At 43.9% G+C, this 17,976-nt stretch overlaps 1 protein-coding gene across 17 annotated transcripts in view; it reads right to left on the reverse strand.

Moving 5' to 3' along the window:
- LOC112262704 (armadillo repeat protein deleted in velo-cardio-facial syndrome) overlaps positions 1-17,976 on the reverse strand; it is a 223,640-nt gene that overhangs the window by 130,102 nt on the left and 75,562 nt on the right. For 14 of the 17 annotated variants that reach the window (XM_024438410.2, XM_024438404.2, XM_024438407.2 and 11 more), the window contains 2 exons: positions 1,200-1,358; positions 775-795 (listed from right to left, as the gene is read on the reverse strand). In XM_024438410.2, coding sequence (XP_024294178.1) covers positions 775-795; positions 1,200-1,358 — 180 coding nt within the window. Of the gene's footprint in view, positions 1-774; positions 796-1,199; positions 1,359-6,489; positions 6,562-17,976 lie in introns of all 17 variants that reach the window. The other 3 variants (XM_024438417.2, XM_024438412.2, XM_042331446.1) reach the window with 2 other exon arrangements.

Consider the following 17,976-nt stretch of genomic DNA (forward strand, 5'->3'; position numbering starts at 1 on the left):
ACATTTGCCACAATTATAAAGCAAGTCAAAACCGTCTCTTCCAAGGCTTACATCCAGATGAATATGTTTCTTCCCTTCAAAATAACTTCCAAAAAGCATCCTCTGTCTTGTCCCTGTGGAATTAAGTGTCCTTAAAAACAGTGACTCTCGTTCCCCAAGCCCTAGCCCTTGACTATGTTTCATTAGCTCTGTGTGCGTGAGTGAGTGTGTCCAATCCCCTACAGTAAATAGGATAGCAACACACACACAGTGAAACAGAGCGATTAGCTGGTCTGTTTAATTACAAACTCGGTAGTGTCTCTAGTGTGCCAGCAGCTCTACCCTTGGTCCCTCCGTAGGGTCCCTCCCTCGGGAACCAGACTGTCAGAACAGAACACATCTCTGCTTCACTGGAGATGTGGGGCAAGTCCCAAGCTGCATCCCAAATGGCACCCAACTCCTCATATAGTGCACTACTTTTGTCCAGAGCTCTGGGCTATAGTGCACTATATAGGGAACAGGGTGCCATTCGGGATGTAACCACACTGCACTGAGACACTGTCTGGAGAGGTAGTGTGCATAGCGTGGAGCAGGGCTGACTGAAGGGGGAAAGCTGTGAGCTGTGTTTAGGAAGGCCAGTAACGGTAGGAGTACTGGAGCTGTGCAGCGTTGGGGAGGCTGTGATGCTGTAAGAGTGACAGACTGTGTGACAGGGTTGAGGAAGTGGCTGACATGGGCATACACAAAATGGTGACGTGAGTTGATAGTAAAGTGATGGGGGGGGTTCCAACTCACCTTCAGGTTAGTTGACATATCCTTACATAGAAACAACAAAACACAAGAGGACAATCAAGAAAAAATAACCTGCAACACAAAATACTGTAGGAGCTGATACAGAATGAGCACCAAGAAATAAGACAACATCTGGGTTAGGGAAAAGGATAGAAAACACATCTCGCTAAAGGATTACGGGCCTTACAGATCTTAACTTTTGGCCTTACAGACCTTAACTTTTATGATAACCGAGTTATCATAAAACAGCCATCATGCTGTTTTACTGCAGAAACCTGCTACATATATTTCACAGGGTTGCAGCCACCCCAAACAATTTGTCACAATAAAATTGAAATCTAGTGTGTGAGCCTTGAGTTCCTTCTCATTCAGCGCATGGTTACCTACTACTAATGTGATCTGTGTGTCAACTTGGCTTCCCCCAGTACCTTGGTTTCTGTGCGTCGTGTGGTGCCGTCGTCGGAGGTGACAACGGACACATGGGAGGTGGGCGTGCCAGGGTCCTCCTCGATGGTGACTGTCTCCTCCACCATCTCCTGGGGCTCCTGCATCATGGCCAGAGACGTCTGGTTACTGGGGCTCTGCTCCTAGAGAGAGACAAGGAGAGATGGTTAAGGATCAGAGGAGAGGACACCAAAACCTTTTATTTAAGGAGATCGGTGTGCTGACCACCTTACGCATGCTTTATTATTTGACAGCACAGTCTGAAATGAGGTTGGGAGATACACATAGAGGGACAGATAGATGAGAAGGGCTGAGACTGGATATGTAACCCCGTCACCAGGGGTACACCCTACTGTATGTGGTCTGCAGCTGAACTCACACACACCCTACAAGGTCTGAGGCTGCACTCCATACGCAGTTACAATATATTCTCATCATCATACCACCCTGCATCCCACTGCTGGCTTGCTTCTGAAGCTAAGCAGGGTTGGTCCTGGTCAGTCCCTGGATGGGAGACCAGATGCTCCTAGAAGTGGTGTTGGAGGGCCAGTAGGAGGCACTCTTTCCTCTGGTTTAAAAAAAAGATCTCAATTCCCCAGGGCAGTGATTCGGGAGATTACCCTCTGTAGGGTGCTGTCTTTTGGCTGGGACGTTAAACGGGTGTCCTGACTCTCTGTGGTCACTAAAGATCTCATGGCACTTATCGTAGCGGTGTTAACCCCGGTGTCCTGGCTAAATTCCTAGTTTGGCTCATTCATCCCCTGTAACTATTTCCCAGGTCTTTGCTGTAAATGAGAATGTGTTTGTTCTCAGTCAACTTACCTGGTTAAATAAAAAATCTAACTATCAGAATATGATGTGGCAGAGTGATCTATTTGGTCAGAAGTGGCCATAACACAGAGGTAGTCTAGGCCTGACAGTTAAGGCAGAGGCTCTTTCAAGGATACTAAAGCCTAGATGGCTATCAGGCATATTGTATTTTATTCATATTTCAGTCAGCCATTTATTTATGAATAGTGAGTTTGTGGGCTGAAGACGGTGCTTTACCTAACCATCTGTGCGTGTGGGTGTGCGTGTGTGTATGGGTGTGTGTGCACTGTAGGAAACGCACAGTACTACATGGAACTCTATTCCACCACAGGTAACTCAAGCAAGCAGTAAAATCAGGTTAAAAAAAACTTATGGAACAACTTGTGAAGACTGTGGAGACACACACACTCTCAACACACACAGACGTACATTGTAATATTTTTGTTTTGTGGTATTACAAATGTTGTATTGTACAGTCGTGGCCAAAGGTTTTGAGAATGACACAAATATGAATTTCCACAAAGTTTGCTGCTTCAGTGTTTTCAGATATTCAGATGTTACTATGGAATACTGAAGTATAATTACAAGCATTTCATAAGTGCCAAAGGCTTTTATTGACAATTACATGAAGTTGATGCAGAGTCAATATTTGCAATGTTGACCCTTCTTTTTCAAGACCTCTGCAATCCGCCCTGGCATGCTGTCAATTAACTTCTGGGCCACATCCTGACTGATGGCAGCCCATTCTTGCATAATCAATGCTTGGAGTTTGTCAGAATTTGTGGGCTTTTGTTCGTCCACCCGCCTCTTGAGGATTGACAACAAGTTCTCAATGGGATTAAGGTCTGGGGAGTTTCCTGGCCATGGACCCAAAATATTGATGTTTTGTTCCCTGAGCAACTTAGTTATCACTTTTGCATTATGGCAAGGTGCTCCATCATCCTGGAAAAAACATTGTTCGTCACCAAACTGTTTTTGGATGGTTGGGAGAAGTTGGTACCATTCTTTATTCATGGCTGTGTTCTTAGGCAAAATTGTGAGTGAGCCCACTCAGTTGGCTGAGGAGCCTCCCCACAGATGAATGGGCTTTACTGTTGGCATGACACATTTCTGATAGTAGTGCTCACCTTGTCTTCTCCGGACAAGCTTTTTTCATGATGCCCCAAACAATCAGAAAGGGGATTAATCAGAGAAAATTACATTACCCCAGTCCTCAGCAGTCCAATCCCTGTACCCTTTGCAGAATATCAGTCTGTCCCTGATGTTTTTCCTGGAGAGAAGTGGCTTCTTTGCTGCCCTTCTTGTGTGTGCAGATGCACTTATACCTACCTGCCTGCTGCCATTCCTGAGCAAGCTCTATACTGGTTGTGCACCGATCCCGCAGCTGAATCAACTTTAGGAGACGGTCCTGGCGCTTGCTGGACTTTCTTGGGCACCCTGAAGCCTTCTTCACAACAATTGAACCGCGCTCCTTGAAGTTCTTGATGATCCGATAAATGGTTGATTTAGGTGTAATCTTACTGGCAGCAATATCCTTGCCTGATGAAGCCCTTTTTGTGCAAAGCAATTATGACGACATGCGTTTCCTTGCAGGTAACCATGGTTGACAGAGGAAGAACAATGATTCCAACCACCACCCTGCTTTTGAAGCTTCCAGTCTGTTATTCGAACTCAGTCAGCATGACAGAGTGATCTCCAGCCTTGTCCTCGTCAACACTCACACCTGTGTTAACGAGAGAATCACTGACATGATGTCAGCTGGTCCTTTTGTGGCTGGGCTGAAATGCAGTGGCAATGTTTTGGGGACTTTAGTTCATTTGCATGCCAAAGAGGGACTTTGCAATGAATTGCAATTCATCTGATCACTCTTCATAACATTATGGAGTATATGCAAATTGCCATCATACAAACTGTGGCAGCAGACTTTGTGAAATGTAATATTTGTGTCATTCTCAAAACTTTTGGCCACGACAGTAGATACACTACATGAGCAAAAGTATGTTGACACCTGCCCGTCAAACATCTCATTCCAAAACCATGGGCATTAATAAGGATTTGGTCCCCCCTTTGCTGCTATAACAGCCTCCACTCTTCTGGGAAGGCTTTCCACTAGATGCTGGAACATTGCTGAAGTGACTGGCTTCCATTCAGCCACAAGAGCATTAGTGAGGTCGGGCACTGATGTTGGGCGTTTAGGCCAGGCTCGCAGTAGGAGTTCCATTTCATCCCAAAGGTGTTCGATGTGGTTAAGGTCAGGGCTCTGTGCAGGCCAGTCAAGTTCTTCCACACCGATCTCGACAAACCATTTCTGTATGGACCTCGCCTTGTGCATGGGGGCATTGACATGCTGAAACAGGAAAGGGCCTTTCCCAATATGTTGCAACAAAGTTGGAAGCACAGAATCGTCTAGAATGTCATTGTGTGCTGTAGCGTTAAGATTTCCCTTCACTGGAACTATGGGGCCTAGCCTGAACCATGAAAAACAGCCCAAGACCATTATTCCTCCAAACTTTACAGTTGGCTCTCTGTATTGGGGCAGGTAGCGTTCTCCTGGCATCCGCCAAACCCAGGTTTGTCCGTCGGGCTGCCAGATGGTGAAGCATGATTCATTACTCCAGAGAACACGTTTCCACTGTTCAAAGTCCAATCATTACACCACTCCAGCTGATGCTTTCAATGCATGGTGATCTTAGGCTTGTGTGCGGCTGCTCGGGCACGGAAACCCATTTCATGAAGCTCCCAATGAACAGTTATTGTGCTGACGTTGCTTTCAGAGGCAGTTTGGAACTCGGGAGTGAGTGTAGCAACTGAGGACAGACAATTTATTTTACTTCAGCGGTCCCGTACTGTGAGCTTGTGAGGCCTATCACTTCGTGGCTGAGCCGCTGTTGCTCCTAGACGTTTCCAAATCACAATAACAGCTCTTACAGTTGACCGGGGCAGCTCTAGCATGGCAGAAATTTGACAAACTGACTTGTTGGAAAGGTGGCATCCTATGACGGTGCCACGCTGAAAGTCACTGAAAGGCCATTCTACTGCCAGTTTTTGTCTATGGAGATTACATGGCTGTTTGCTCAATTTTATACACCTGTCAGCAATGGGTGTGCCTGAAAAACTAACTTCAACTAATTCCTGTACACCCTCGTAATGTGGAAAACAGGAAGGAAGCCATTTTCAGGCAATCATTGAAAACCAAAACAAGGTAAAGAAAGGAGCGGGAGAGAGATGTACAGTGAATGCTGGGCAGTGCCACTAAGCTAAGGAGAGAGGGAGAGAGATGTACAGTGAATGCTGGGCAGTGCAACTAAGCTAAGGAGAGAGGGAGAGAGATGTACAGTGAATGCTGGGCAGTGCCACTAAGCTAAGGAGAGAGGGAGAGAGATGTACAGTGAATGCTGGGCAGTGCCACTAAGCTAAGGAGAGAGGGAGAGAGATGTACAGTGAATGCTGGGCAGTGCCACTAAGCTAAGGAGAGAGGGAGAAAGATGTACAGTGAATGCTGGGCAGTGCCACTAAGCTAAGGAGAGAGGGAGAGAGATGTACAGTGAATGCTGGGCAGTGCCACTAAGCTAAGGAGAGAGGGAGAGAGATGTACAGTGAATGCTGGGCAGTGCCAACTAAGCTAAGGAGAGAGGGAGAGAGATGTACAGTGAATGCTGGGCAGTGCCACTAAGCTAAGGAGAGAGGGAGAAAGATGTACAGTGAATGCTGGGCAGTGCCACTAAGCTAAGGAGAGAGGGAGAGGGTGGAGTAGAGAGAGAGAGAGAGAGAGAGAGAGAGAGAGAAAAGGGAAAGGGCAAAGGGAGATTCCTAGTCAGTTGTCCAACAATGTATTCAACTGAAATGTGTCTTCCGCATTCACCCAACCCCTCTGAATCAGAGAGGTGCGAGAGACTAAGTGAGAGATGAGTTGTGGTGTGGCGTGTTTAGCAGATCAGAGCGGAGGGAGGGCTGGGTGAAACAAGCAAGAAGTTGATGATGCAAGAGGGACGGTTTGTTTTCTGTCAGTCTTTGAAGGTGCTAACAAATGGGCAGTTCTTCATTGATTAGGCAAGCAGTGTTAGCTAGCTGTTGCCTGTGCAGAGCGGCCGTGCTAGCCGGGGCTGCAATAACCCTCTGCCTCACAGAGACCTGATTGATCTGCTGGCCGTCTGTCTTGCTGATCAGTTAGAAGAATCCGCTTTCATGTTGGGAGTCTTTTCCTCCGTAATCCTCTAATCCCACGGGCTGGGCTGTTCGGTGTTTGTATGTGTGCAGGTGGGGTAACTACTGGCACTTGGCCCTTCTGGTCATCAATACACCCAGGGACAAAGTCAAACACAGTTTCTCCCCTCGGCGTCACAGCAGTAGAGTCAAATAGTGGGTGTAAATTGTGTGTTGTCATTTACCTCAGAGAAGTGTGTCAGCTCTCCATTATTGTGTGTGTGTGTGTGTGTGTGTGTGTGTGTGCATCCGTGTACTTACAGTAAACTCTCACTCTTGGTAGCTACTCAGCGGACAGGACAGCTCTCCCTGGCTGTCTGTAAACAGCCCAACCTTGAACCCCAGAAAAGGCAATCAAAACAGGACTATGTAATGAAAGATTGACAAGCGAGCTGCGGCTAGAGCAGAGCTCGTCTGAGGCCCGCTAGCTGACTAACCGGTTGCTTGATCCCAATGTAATGTTGTGTCAGAGTCCACTAAAGTCTATCGCTCTCCCTCCCTCCGTCCTCCATTTCCTTCCTCTCTCTCTCTCTCTCTCTCTCCCCCCATCCTCGCTGTCTCCCTTTCCCCTCGCTCCCCCCATCTCTTTCTCTATCATCTCGAGTTGAATAAATAAATGGAGGTGAATGGGGACGAGTGAACTTGGCCTTAAATAAATTATTAAAAGCTGTCTGGGGAGAGAGAGAGAGAGAAAGAGAGAGAGAGAGAGAGAGAGAGAGAAAGAGAGAGAGAGGGCGGATTGGAAGGGAGGCAGATCTGAGTGGGGGAGAGATGGGGAGGAGGCAAGGGAGGAAGTCTGTCATCTAAAGGTGACCTTTCAGAGACAGATAATAAGACATTGGGATGAACACGCACGCATATGCAGATACACACTCACACATACACCTCCAAGTGATATGTACTGGTGCCTCAATAAGCCTCCTATGAACGGAAGCCCATACAGATTTGTAATAAAACAGTCTACTTGAAAATCATCAGATTACACATGAGGCCCTAAAAATGGTCAAATTCTCCAGCCACCCAAGTCATAGACTGTTCTCTCTGCTACTGTACGACAAGTCTGGAACCAACAGGACCCTGAACAGCTTCTAACCCCAAGCAGTGGTGTAAAGTACTTAATTAAAAATAATTTAAAGTACTACTTAAGTAGTTTTTTGGGGTATCTTTACTTTACAATTTATATTTTTGACAACATTTACATCACTACATTCCTAAAGAAAGTATTGTACTTTTCACTCCATACATTTTCCCTGACAACCTAAAGTACTCCTTACATTTTGAACGCTGAGCAGAACAGGAAAATTGTGAAATTCACGCACTTATCAAGAGAACACGTGGTCATCCCTACTGCCTATGGTCTGGTCGGACTCAAACTAAACACAAATGCATCTTTTGTAAATATTGTAGGAGTGTTGGAGTGTGCTCCTGGTTATCTGTACATTTTTAAAACAAGAAAATAGTGCCGTCTGCTTTGCTTAATATAAGAAATTCAAAATTATTTATACTTGTACACTTGATACTTAAGTATATTTGAGCAATTACATTTACTTTTGATACTTAAGTATATTTAAAAACAAATACTTTAAAACTTTTACTCAAGTAGTATTTTACTGGGTGACTTTCACTTTTACTTGAGTAACCTTATATTAAGTTAGCTATACTTTTACTCAAGTATGACAATTGGGTAATTTTTCTACCACTTCCCCCAAGCCATAAGACTGCTCAATAGTTAACCGAATAGCTACCCGGACTATCTGCATTGACCACACTTTGCACCAAACTCTTTTGACTCATCACATATGCTGCTGCTGCTGCTGTCCATTATCTATCTATTCTAGTCACTTTACCCCTACTTATATGTACATATCTACCTCAATGACCTCGTACCCCTGCACATTGACTCGGTGCTGGTACTCCCTGTATATAGTCAAGTTGTCATTACTCATTATGTATGTATTCCATGTGTTATTATCATTTTTCTTCTCTGCATTGTTGGGAAGGGCCCATAAGTAAGTTTTTCACTGTTAGTCCACACCTGTTGTTTACAAAGCATGTGACAAATACAATGACATTTTATTTGATATGGAACAAGATCAGAGGTCGAAGGCAATAAGAGCCCTCATGAGCCTACATATTTATCACAAGGTCTAGTTTGCCTGAATCAAATACAAGACCTTGACACGAAGACCTTGGGAGGAACACAAAGTAGTTTTGGTGCCAACCGCAAATTCCCAAATGATAGTTAGGTCAGCAGATGCCATAAAGAAAGAAACTTCTGAGAAAGGCTCTGGTGGTGTTAAACCACCTTGGAGAGAGAAAGGGAAGGAGAGACTGAAGCGTCAGACAGATAGGGATTTGGCCTCGCGGCAAGTGGAGGATTAGTCAAACCTACACTTTATTCATCCTAGTCTGACGGGATCAGACTGATAGTATGGGGCAGAGAGATCTCTAAGAGTAGGAGACACTTCAACACAGGACATCTCCTGACACCAGGTGTGTGCGTGCACGTGTAGCTAGGTGTACCTGTGTGAGTGTTTCCACTCTCAGCCTGTGCTAGATTAAAAGCTTTAGTGGGGTTCCAGGTACGGGAAATGAAGGTTAGTCAGTGTTTTTCTGTTGCATTCCTCTCTGTGTAGTGTGTTCTCCCTCCTAACACCTTTCCCTAAGTGTGTGTGTGCGTATGTGTGGGTTAGGCCCACAGTCAGGGTTAAAGACTTCACAGGTTCCTAGTAGACGGCCCTGTGCTCTGTGCTCAACTAATACAGGACTGTGAAAACTAGCAGGTCTGAGTCACTACCACACAGAATGCTAGTCAGTCAGTCTGCAACACGCACAATGTACTGAGTCCCGAATGGCACCTTATTCCCTATGTAGTGCACTCCTTCTGACCAGGACAAATTGGGCTCTGGTCAAAAGTAGTGCACTATGTATGGATGCATCACAGTGACACACAAGGTCAAACAACACAGAGGAGTCATAACACTACATCATACGACTATGAATGTCTGAATGAATGAATCTAACTTTGTGTACATTCAACAACAATGAGAAACAAAACAGATGTGGAATGTGATAGTGTACAGTATTATATTTCACTGTATTAGATCTTATAGAGACAATAGTTCTCCCATCTCAGGGTCTACATGTCTGTGTTGTTCTGGATGAAACAGGGGAGGAGAGAGGAGGTGAGCCTGGACAAAGGAGGGAGATGAAAAGATAGTCAATTAACAACAGACACAATCTCTATCTATCTCCATCAATCCCAGAGTCATCCATCACACAACTCAATAGGCCATAAGGACTGTCCCTGCTAGGAGATAGTTGAGGAGCTAAGGGAGGGCTGCCTCTGTTTCATGCTGCAGTATGAAACTAAAAGTGGAACAATGATCCAAGTAGCTAGGACTGAAACTCTGCACTTCAGTGTCAATCTTCACTCCTGAATGATGTATGAAGTGTTAAGACTGATGCAGCATCCTTGCATTGGGGGTTGCAAGAGAAAGAGAACTGAGAAACACTGGGAAACAAAATGCATCACCCATGAGAAAAGTCTCAAGTTGTTCTTCTGTATAAACCGCTGTTCAGTATAACACTTCCCTGTTCTAAATATCCAAGGTAAAAGACAAAGATAGATTCCTCCAGTCTTACTCCAATACATCTACTGTACAGTAACCAGGTGTTGAAACCAGTTCAAGAAACAGAACAGAAACCCGGAAAATAACTAAATAATTGAGGAACAGAAACAGAAACAATAACAAAATTGCTCTCTAGTGTTCCGGAACAGAACCATTATTTTAAAAGCATGGGAAACAGTTAATAATGATATTTTATGTTCCAAGCATTTTTTTCAGTCCCACAATAAACGCCTATGCGAAGCACTCACTCTGTCACTTATCCTTCCAGTGTCTGCCTAACAGCTTTTTCTAGACTAGTTAAGGATACTATTAGTACCCACGTTTCACATTGCATTTATTAACAACAAAAAGGTAACGCGTGTTTTGAGTTCTGGTGCCACAAGAGCTTGTTAGCGATCTCTGGCCCAGGGCGTTGAGCCAATGATCGGACAATCAAAGTTCCTCCATATTAGCCACTCCTCCATAGGTCTCAAGTTAGTATATAATTATGTAATATGGTGAAGTAATAATAGGTCTACTATCAATATCCCAAACACATTATAATGCACATCATGATGCCCAGCGCGTCAAGCCAAGCCTCCTCCATGTCCACCCCTCTGACACGGTCTCTCCCCACCTATAGAGCATGAACACAATTAGCTTCCCCAGAGATTATGGAGGAATTTCTTCCTTTAACGTGTCTGGATTGCCCGCTCCATAGCAAGCTTGTATTAATTTAATGAGATAAATGTAAAAACTATGTCGATTCATTTCACAGGTTAAAAAAGGAATAGAAATGAACAATATAAAACGGTACTTTTTATTGTGTTCCAATCGGTTTCGAACTTTATTATGCTGGTCGGAACAGTGGAACAGAGCAAGAAAAATAGTGGTTCTGTTCAGAACGAAACAATCTGAAAATAATTTCTGGCAGTAACAGCTCATTATGAAGTAGTAAGTATTCACACATTTGCAAGTATCTAATGAAAGAATGAGAGGCCCTGTGGTTAGTATTGGAGTAGCTACTGTACTTCCACTAAATACAGAACTCATTTGATTCCTGGCAGGCTCAGGGTGCCTGTGATGAGTGTTGCCTTGCCTCCACAGGTCCTAGGTCTCCCTCCCTGCCCCAGTGCAGCGTGGGTAACAGGATTTCAGTCAGGATCTGTGCCAGCAATCATTACATGGCTCTTACACAATTAATCCCCCAGCAAAGACCGCTTGGGTAACCTTGGGTCGTCCAATTTCCCATCAGCCCTTCTGTTCTACCGGCTGCCCTCTCGGCACCCCTCCACCAGTCTCGAACACGTTCACCTGACAAGGGTTTTAGAGGGAACGGATGCATTATATTACACTACCCCGACAGTGGCCCGTTACAAAACAATAAAAAACTGAGTAATGTGATGGAAAAAGCCAGCCATAACAAGGGCTGTTTGTGGAATGGCCTGGAGGTCTGGAGAGTAGGCAGCAGAAGGGGAAGTCAACAGGAGGAGGAAGGGAAGTCAGAGAGGCAGGCTGACAACGTGTGGCAGCGGCCCAACACAGCCCACTCTCCCTGGGCTGAGGGGAGAGAGGGAACAGACTGGCTCTGCTGGCCTTCACAGCATGGCTCCAGAGCCAAGTCCTCCCAGCCAGGCAAACAGGCCCGGCTCAGTTACAGACAGGGCAGGGGCAGCCCGGCTGGGTCGTAATTGACTGAAATGATAGGAAGTGGAGGATCAAACAGACGAACGGGATAGGAGACCTTATCTGTGTTGGCTAGACTGGGGCTGAAGGAGGGGTCCGCTGCTGAACTGGTGACCTCAAATTCTGTTTATGTACTGTTGTTACTAACTGTGAATGTATGTAACATTTTCTCAACATAGCTCATCCTAATATACCTACTAATGTACATACACTTTTCTTTCTAAATGATATACTGTCTCTACACACTACATTTGTATATCTGGATTCTGACACAAGCTAACTAATATATCTAATCTGGATTGGAAATTGGACTTGTTCTGTCATTTCTTGATTAGATTTTAGATTATTTGTGTATTAATATTGAATTGTGAGACATTCTACTACACTGTTGGAGCTAGTAACACAAGACAGTCTACTGTACCGTTGGAGCTAGAAACACAAGACATTCTACTGCACTGTTGGAGCTAGAAACACAAGACATTCTACTCCACTGTTGGAGCTAGAAACACAAGACATTCTACTGCACTGTTGGAGCTAGTAACACAAGACATTCTACTGCACTGTTGGAGCTAGTAACAAGACATTCTACTGTACTGTTGGAGCTAGTAACACAAGACATTCTACTGTACTGTTGGAGCTAGTAACACAAGACATTCTACTGTACTGTTGGAGCTAGTAACACAAGACATTCTACTGTACTGTTGGACATTCTACTGAACTGTTAGAGATTGTAACAGAAGACATTCTACTATACTGCTGGAGCTAGTAACATAAGACATTCTACTGCACTGTTGGAGCTAGTAATACAATACATTCTACTATACTGTTGGAGCTAGTAACACAAGACATTCTACTATACTGTTGGAGCTAGTAACATAAGACATTCTACTATACTGTTGGAGCTAGTAATACAATACATTCTACTATACTGTTGGAGCTAGTAACATAAGACATTCTACTATACTGTTGGAGCTAGTAATACAATACATTCTACTATACTGTTGGAGCTAGTAACATAAGACATTCTAATATACTGTTGGAGCTAGTAATACAATACATTCTACTGCACTGTTGGAGCTAGTAACACAAGACATTCTACTGCACTGTTGGAGCTAGTAATACAATACATTCTACTATACTGTTGGAGCTAGTAACACAAGACATTCTACTATACTGTTGGAGCTAGTAATACAATACATTCTACTATACTGTTGGAGCTAGTAACACAAGACATTNCTGTTGGAGCTATACTACTATACTGTTGGAGCTAGTAACACAAGACATTCTACTGCACTGTTGGAGCTAGTAATACAATACATTCTACTATACTGTTGGAGCTAGTAACACAAGACATTCTACTATACTGTTGGAGCTAGTAACATAAGACATTCTACTATACTGTTGGAGCTAGTAATACAATACATTCTACTATACTGTTGGAGCTAGTAACATAAGACATTCTACTATACTGTTGGAGCTAGTAATACAATACATTCTACTATACTGTTGGAGCTAGTAATACAATACATTCTACTATACTGTTGGAGCTAGTAACATAAGACATTCTACTATACTGTTGGAGCTAGTAATACAATACATTCTACTATACTGTTGGAGCTAGTAACACAAGACATTCTACTATACTGTTGGAGCTAGTAACACAAGACATTCTAATATACTGTTGGAGCTAGTAACATAAGACATTCTACTGCACTGTTGGAGCTAGTAATACAATACATTCTACTATACGTTGGAGCTAGTAACACAAGACATTCTACTGCACTGTTGGAGCTAGTAACACAAGACATTCTACTATACTGTTGGAGCTAGTAACACAAGACATTCTACGATACTGTTGGAGCTAGTAACACAAGACATTCTACTATACTGTTGGAGCTAGTAACACAAGACATTCTACTATACTGTTGGAGCTAGTAACACAAGACATTCTACTATACTGTTGGAGCTAGTAACACAAGACATTCTACTATACTGTTGGAGCTAGTAACACAAGCTAGTAAGCTAGTAACACAAGACATTCTACAAGATACTGTTGGAGCTAGTAACACAAGACATTCTACTAGTAACACAAGCACTGTTGGAGCTAGTAACACAAGACATTCTACTATACTGTTGGAGCTAGTAACACAAGCTGGAGCTAGTAACACAAGACATTCTACTATACTGTTGGAGCTAGTAACACAAGACATTCTACTATACTGTTGGAGCTAGTAACGCAAGACATTCTACTATACTGTTGGAGCTAGTAACGCTAGTAAGACAATTCTACTATACTGTTGGAGCTAGTAACATAAGACATTCTTACTGTTGGAGCTAGTAACACAAGACATTCTACTGCACTGTTGGAGCTAGTAACACAAGACATTCTACTGCACTGTTGGAGCTAGTAACACAAGACATTCTACTATACTGTTGGAGCTAGTAACACAAGACATTCTACTGCACTGTTGGAGCTAGTAACACAAGACATTCTACTGCACTGTTGGAGCTAGTAACACAAGACATTCTACTATACTGTTGGAGCTAGTAATACAAGCATTTCACTGCGCCTGCTATAACACCTGAAAATATGTGTAAGGGACAAACAAACCTTGATTTGATTTGACTAAACTGGGAGTGGAGACAAACACACTCAGTCCAGTAGAGTGACTGGGACATGAGTTATCATACACATTCAGAGATACACACACGGCATGAGGTAACACACACACACACACACACACGCACACATGCCCGCCACTACAGGGGAGAAGACCAAAGCCCTTGACGATGCATCCTGTCTTGATGGGACTTTAATCTGTCCTCCTCTGGTGAGTGATCCTGAGCCAAATCTCTCATTCTCTCTTCCCCCCCGTTCCCCTCATCTCACGCATGGCCTCCTCGTTTCACAGGCCTGCGCTGCGTCACTCCTCTCTCCTTCCCCCACCCCCCTTTTTTAAACCTTTTCTTACCGCTTCCCAGAAGCCCCTCCACCACTGCCATCCACATCCTCGCCAATGCTTTTGTTCTTTTGTGCTAAAGACCTGACAGAGTCTGGATAAAACTTGGTTGACTGGACGTGTTGATGGACTAGCCGCTAGATACATGGGCCACCTTCGACTTTCAACAAGTGTTGAGTCTATTTAAAAACCTATTTGGAACACTGAGGTCTGTCTGGTGGCCTCACAACAGGAGATCACAGTCACTTTCCCCCACTGTGATGGAACTAGATAACTAACTACTAAACTAAACTCAACCCAACACATAGCAACGTCTGATATGACCTTCATGTCTGCAGGACTGATGTTCATTCATTGGCTGAGAAAAAACGGTCACCCTTCACAAGCATTCCTCACACTTCATGACTTGGTTCTGGAATGCAATCAGCATTGACAGTTCTCACTGCATATTCTCTCAAACACAGACAGGCTAACCAACATGAGGATAAATCATTTCTATAAAGCTGCAGATTTTACAGAACATATTGGAGAGGAGAAGAGAGGAGATGGGGGGAGTGGAGAGGAAAGAAGATGTAAAAAAGAGGAGAAAGATAAGAAGTCCAACTCTAGCCGTGGTCTGACAGGAGGCAACAGCAGTAAAACAACAGGCCCAGGCCTTCTGGGAGGGGTCACTGCTCGTGATGGGATTGTTTGATTGGCTACGGGGTGTGACTGGGTGGAGAGACACAGGAGGAATTCACCCTCCTCTGGAGACAGAGATTAGTGGTAGAAGGGAATAGATGGAGGATGGCGGGGGGTTGTGGGTGTGATGATGGCGTAACTTTTGGCCCGTAGCGAGGGAGAAAGAGAGGTCTGTGTGAGCTCTGAAGGGATGGAGAGGGACATATGTTCTACTTCCAGGTAGCTAGTAATGCTACGAGGCCAAGCCAGCACGTCGCTCATTGTCCGGCTGCAGCAGGATATCACAATACATAGAATTTACAGACAAGAGGGTAGGAAAAGAGGAAAGGAGCCCTATTCCCCCAATCCCCTGTGTGAGATGGAAACCTTATACTTGCAGGCAGATACAGTGGAGAGCTCAAAACAGACCCCCCCCTCCAACCTATTTCCACAGATACTGTATCTAATGTCCCCAGAGAGACATGCTCCTTTACAAAGCGCAGAGATGTCAGCATAACGCGACCATATTTCTCCAGTCAATTACAGACAAGGCATAACACAATGGACACGCAGTACATCAAGATAACGGCCGCTGCTTTTCAAATATGATCTCAGACTGATGCAGCCGGCCGCTGATCAACTTTTTACGGCTTAGGTGTAAACAGCCCCCGTAAAGACCCAGCCGTACAATCAAGCACACACACAGACAGACCTAGCCCCAGCCCCCACCATACACATATAGTATATATATAGTTGTTTGGCGTCAAGAATTATATCCAAGCTAGGCCCAGGGCTCTCCGTCAGATAGCCAACCTTCAACTCAGTATACATGTACTGTTGAAGTCGGAAATTTACATACACTTACGGAAGTTGGAGTCATTAAAACGTTTTTCAACCACTCCACAAATGTCTTGTTAACAAACTATAGTTTTGGCAAGTCGGTTAGGACAACTACTTTGTGCATGACACAAGTAATTTTCCCAAAAATTGCTCACAGATTATTTCACTTAGAAATCATTGGATCACAATTCCAGTGGGTCAGAAGTTTACATACACTAAGTTGACTGTGCCTTTAAACAACTTTGAAAATTCCAGAAAATTATGACATGGCTTTAGAAGCTCCTGATAGGCTAATTGACATAATTTGAGTCAATTGGAAGTGCACCTGTGGATGTATTTCAAGGCCTACCTTCCAACTCAGTGCCTCTTTGCTTGACATCATGGGAAAATCAAAAGAAATCAGCCAAGACCTCAGAAAAAAAAATTATAGATCTCCGCAAGTCTGGTTCATCCTTGGGAGCAATTTCCAAACGCCTGAAGGTACCACATTCATCTGTACAAACAATAGTACGCAAGTATAAACACCATGGGACCACGCAGCCGTCATACCACTCAGGAAGGAGACGCGTTCTGTCTCTTAGAGATGAACGTACTTTGAACGCAAATCAATCCCAGAAAAACAGCAAAGGACCCTGTGAAGATGCTGGAGGAAACAAGGTACAAAAGTATCTATATCCACAGTAAAACGAGTCCTATATCGACATAACCTGAAAAGCCGCTCAGCAAGGAAGCAGCCACTGCTCTAAAACCACCATAAAAAATCCAGACTACAGTTTGCAAAGATCATACTTTTTGTCCTCTGGTCTGATGAAACAAAAATAGAACTGTTTGGCCATAATGACCATTGTTATGTTTGGAGGAAAAAGGGGGAGGCTTGTAAGCTGAAGAACACCATCCTAACCATGAAGCACGGGGGTGGCAGCATCATGTTGTGGGGGTGCATTGCTGCAGGAGGGACTGGTGCACTTCACAAAATAGATGGCATCACAAGGAAGGAAAATTAAATGGATATATTGAAGCAACATCTCAAGACATCAGTCAGGAAGTGCAAGCTTGGTCACACATTGGTCTTTCAAATGGACAATGATCCAAAGTATACCAAAGTTGTAGAAAATAGCTTAAGGACAACAAACTCAAGGTATTGGAGTGGCCATCACAAAGCCCTGACCTCAATCCTATAGAAAAAGTTTTGGCAGAACTCAAAAAGCGTGTGCGAGCAAGGAGGCCTACAAACCTGACTCAGTTACATCAGCTCTGTCAGGAGGAATGGGCCAAAATTGACCCTACTTATTGTGGGAAGCTTGGGGAAGGCTAACCAAACCGTTTGACCAAAGTTAAACAATTTAAAGTCAATGCTACCAAATACAAATTGAGTGCATGTAAACTTCTGACCCACTGGGAATGTGATGAAAGAAATAAAAGCTGAAATAAATATCTCTCTCTACTATTATTCTGACATTTCACATTCGGAAAATAAAGTGGTGATCCTAACTGACTTAAGACAGGGAATTTTTACTAGGATTAAATGTCAGGAATTGTGAAAAACTGAGTTTAAATGTATTTGGCTAAGGTGTATGTAAACTTCTGACTTCAACTGTATATCTATGTCTCATAACATATTGAGCTACATGGATAAATCTATCAGGACCTTTGTGCTTTGGCCCAGACACGTATTTATTTATTCTCTCTCTCTCTCTCTCTGGTGGAGATCATTTACACTAAAACCAGGTGACTGGAGATACATGTACAACACAGTACACATCTATGTTGCTCTTTTATCGCTCCCTCTATCCAGCCTCCGGGCCCCTTCCTCCCCATCTATCTTAATGGAGAGGGGACATGTCAGATTATAAAGAGAGGGAGAGAGAGACAAAGTACAGGCTCAGTGAGCACAGCCTTGCCATTGAGAAGGGTAGACACAGGAAAACTTGGCTCCCTGTAGAGGAAAGGCTGTGCAACAGATACACAACAGCAGATCCTGAGACAGAGCT

Source organism: Oncorhynchus tshawytscha, linkage group LG12 (assembly GCF_018296145.1).
Source record: "Oncorhynchus tshawytscha isolate Ot180627B linkage group LG12, Otsh_v2.0, whole genome shotgun sequence".
Lineage (NCBI taxonomy): Eukaryota > Metazoa > Chordata > Actinopteri > Salmoniformes > Salmonidae > Oncorhynchus > Oncorhynchus tshawytscha.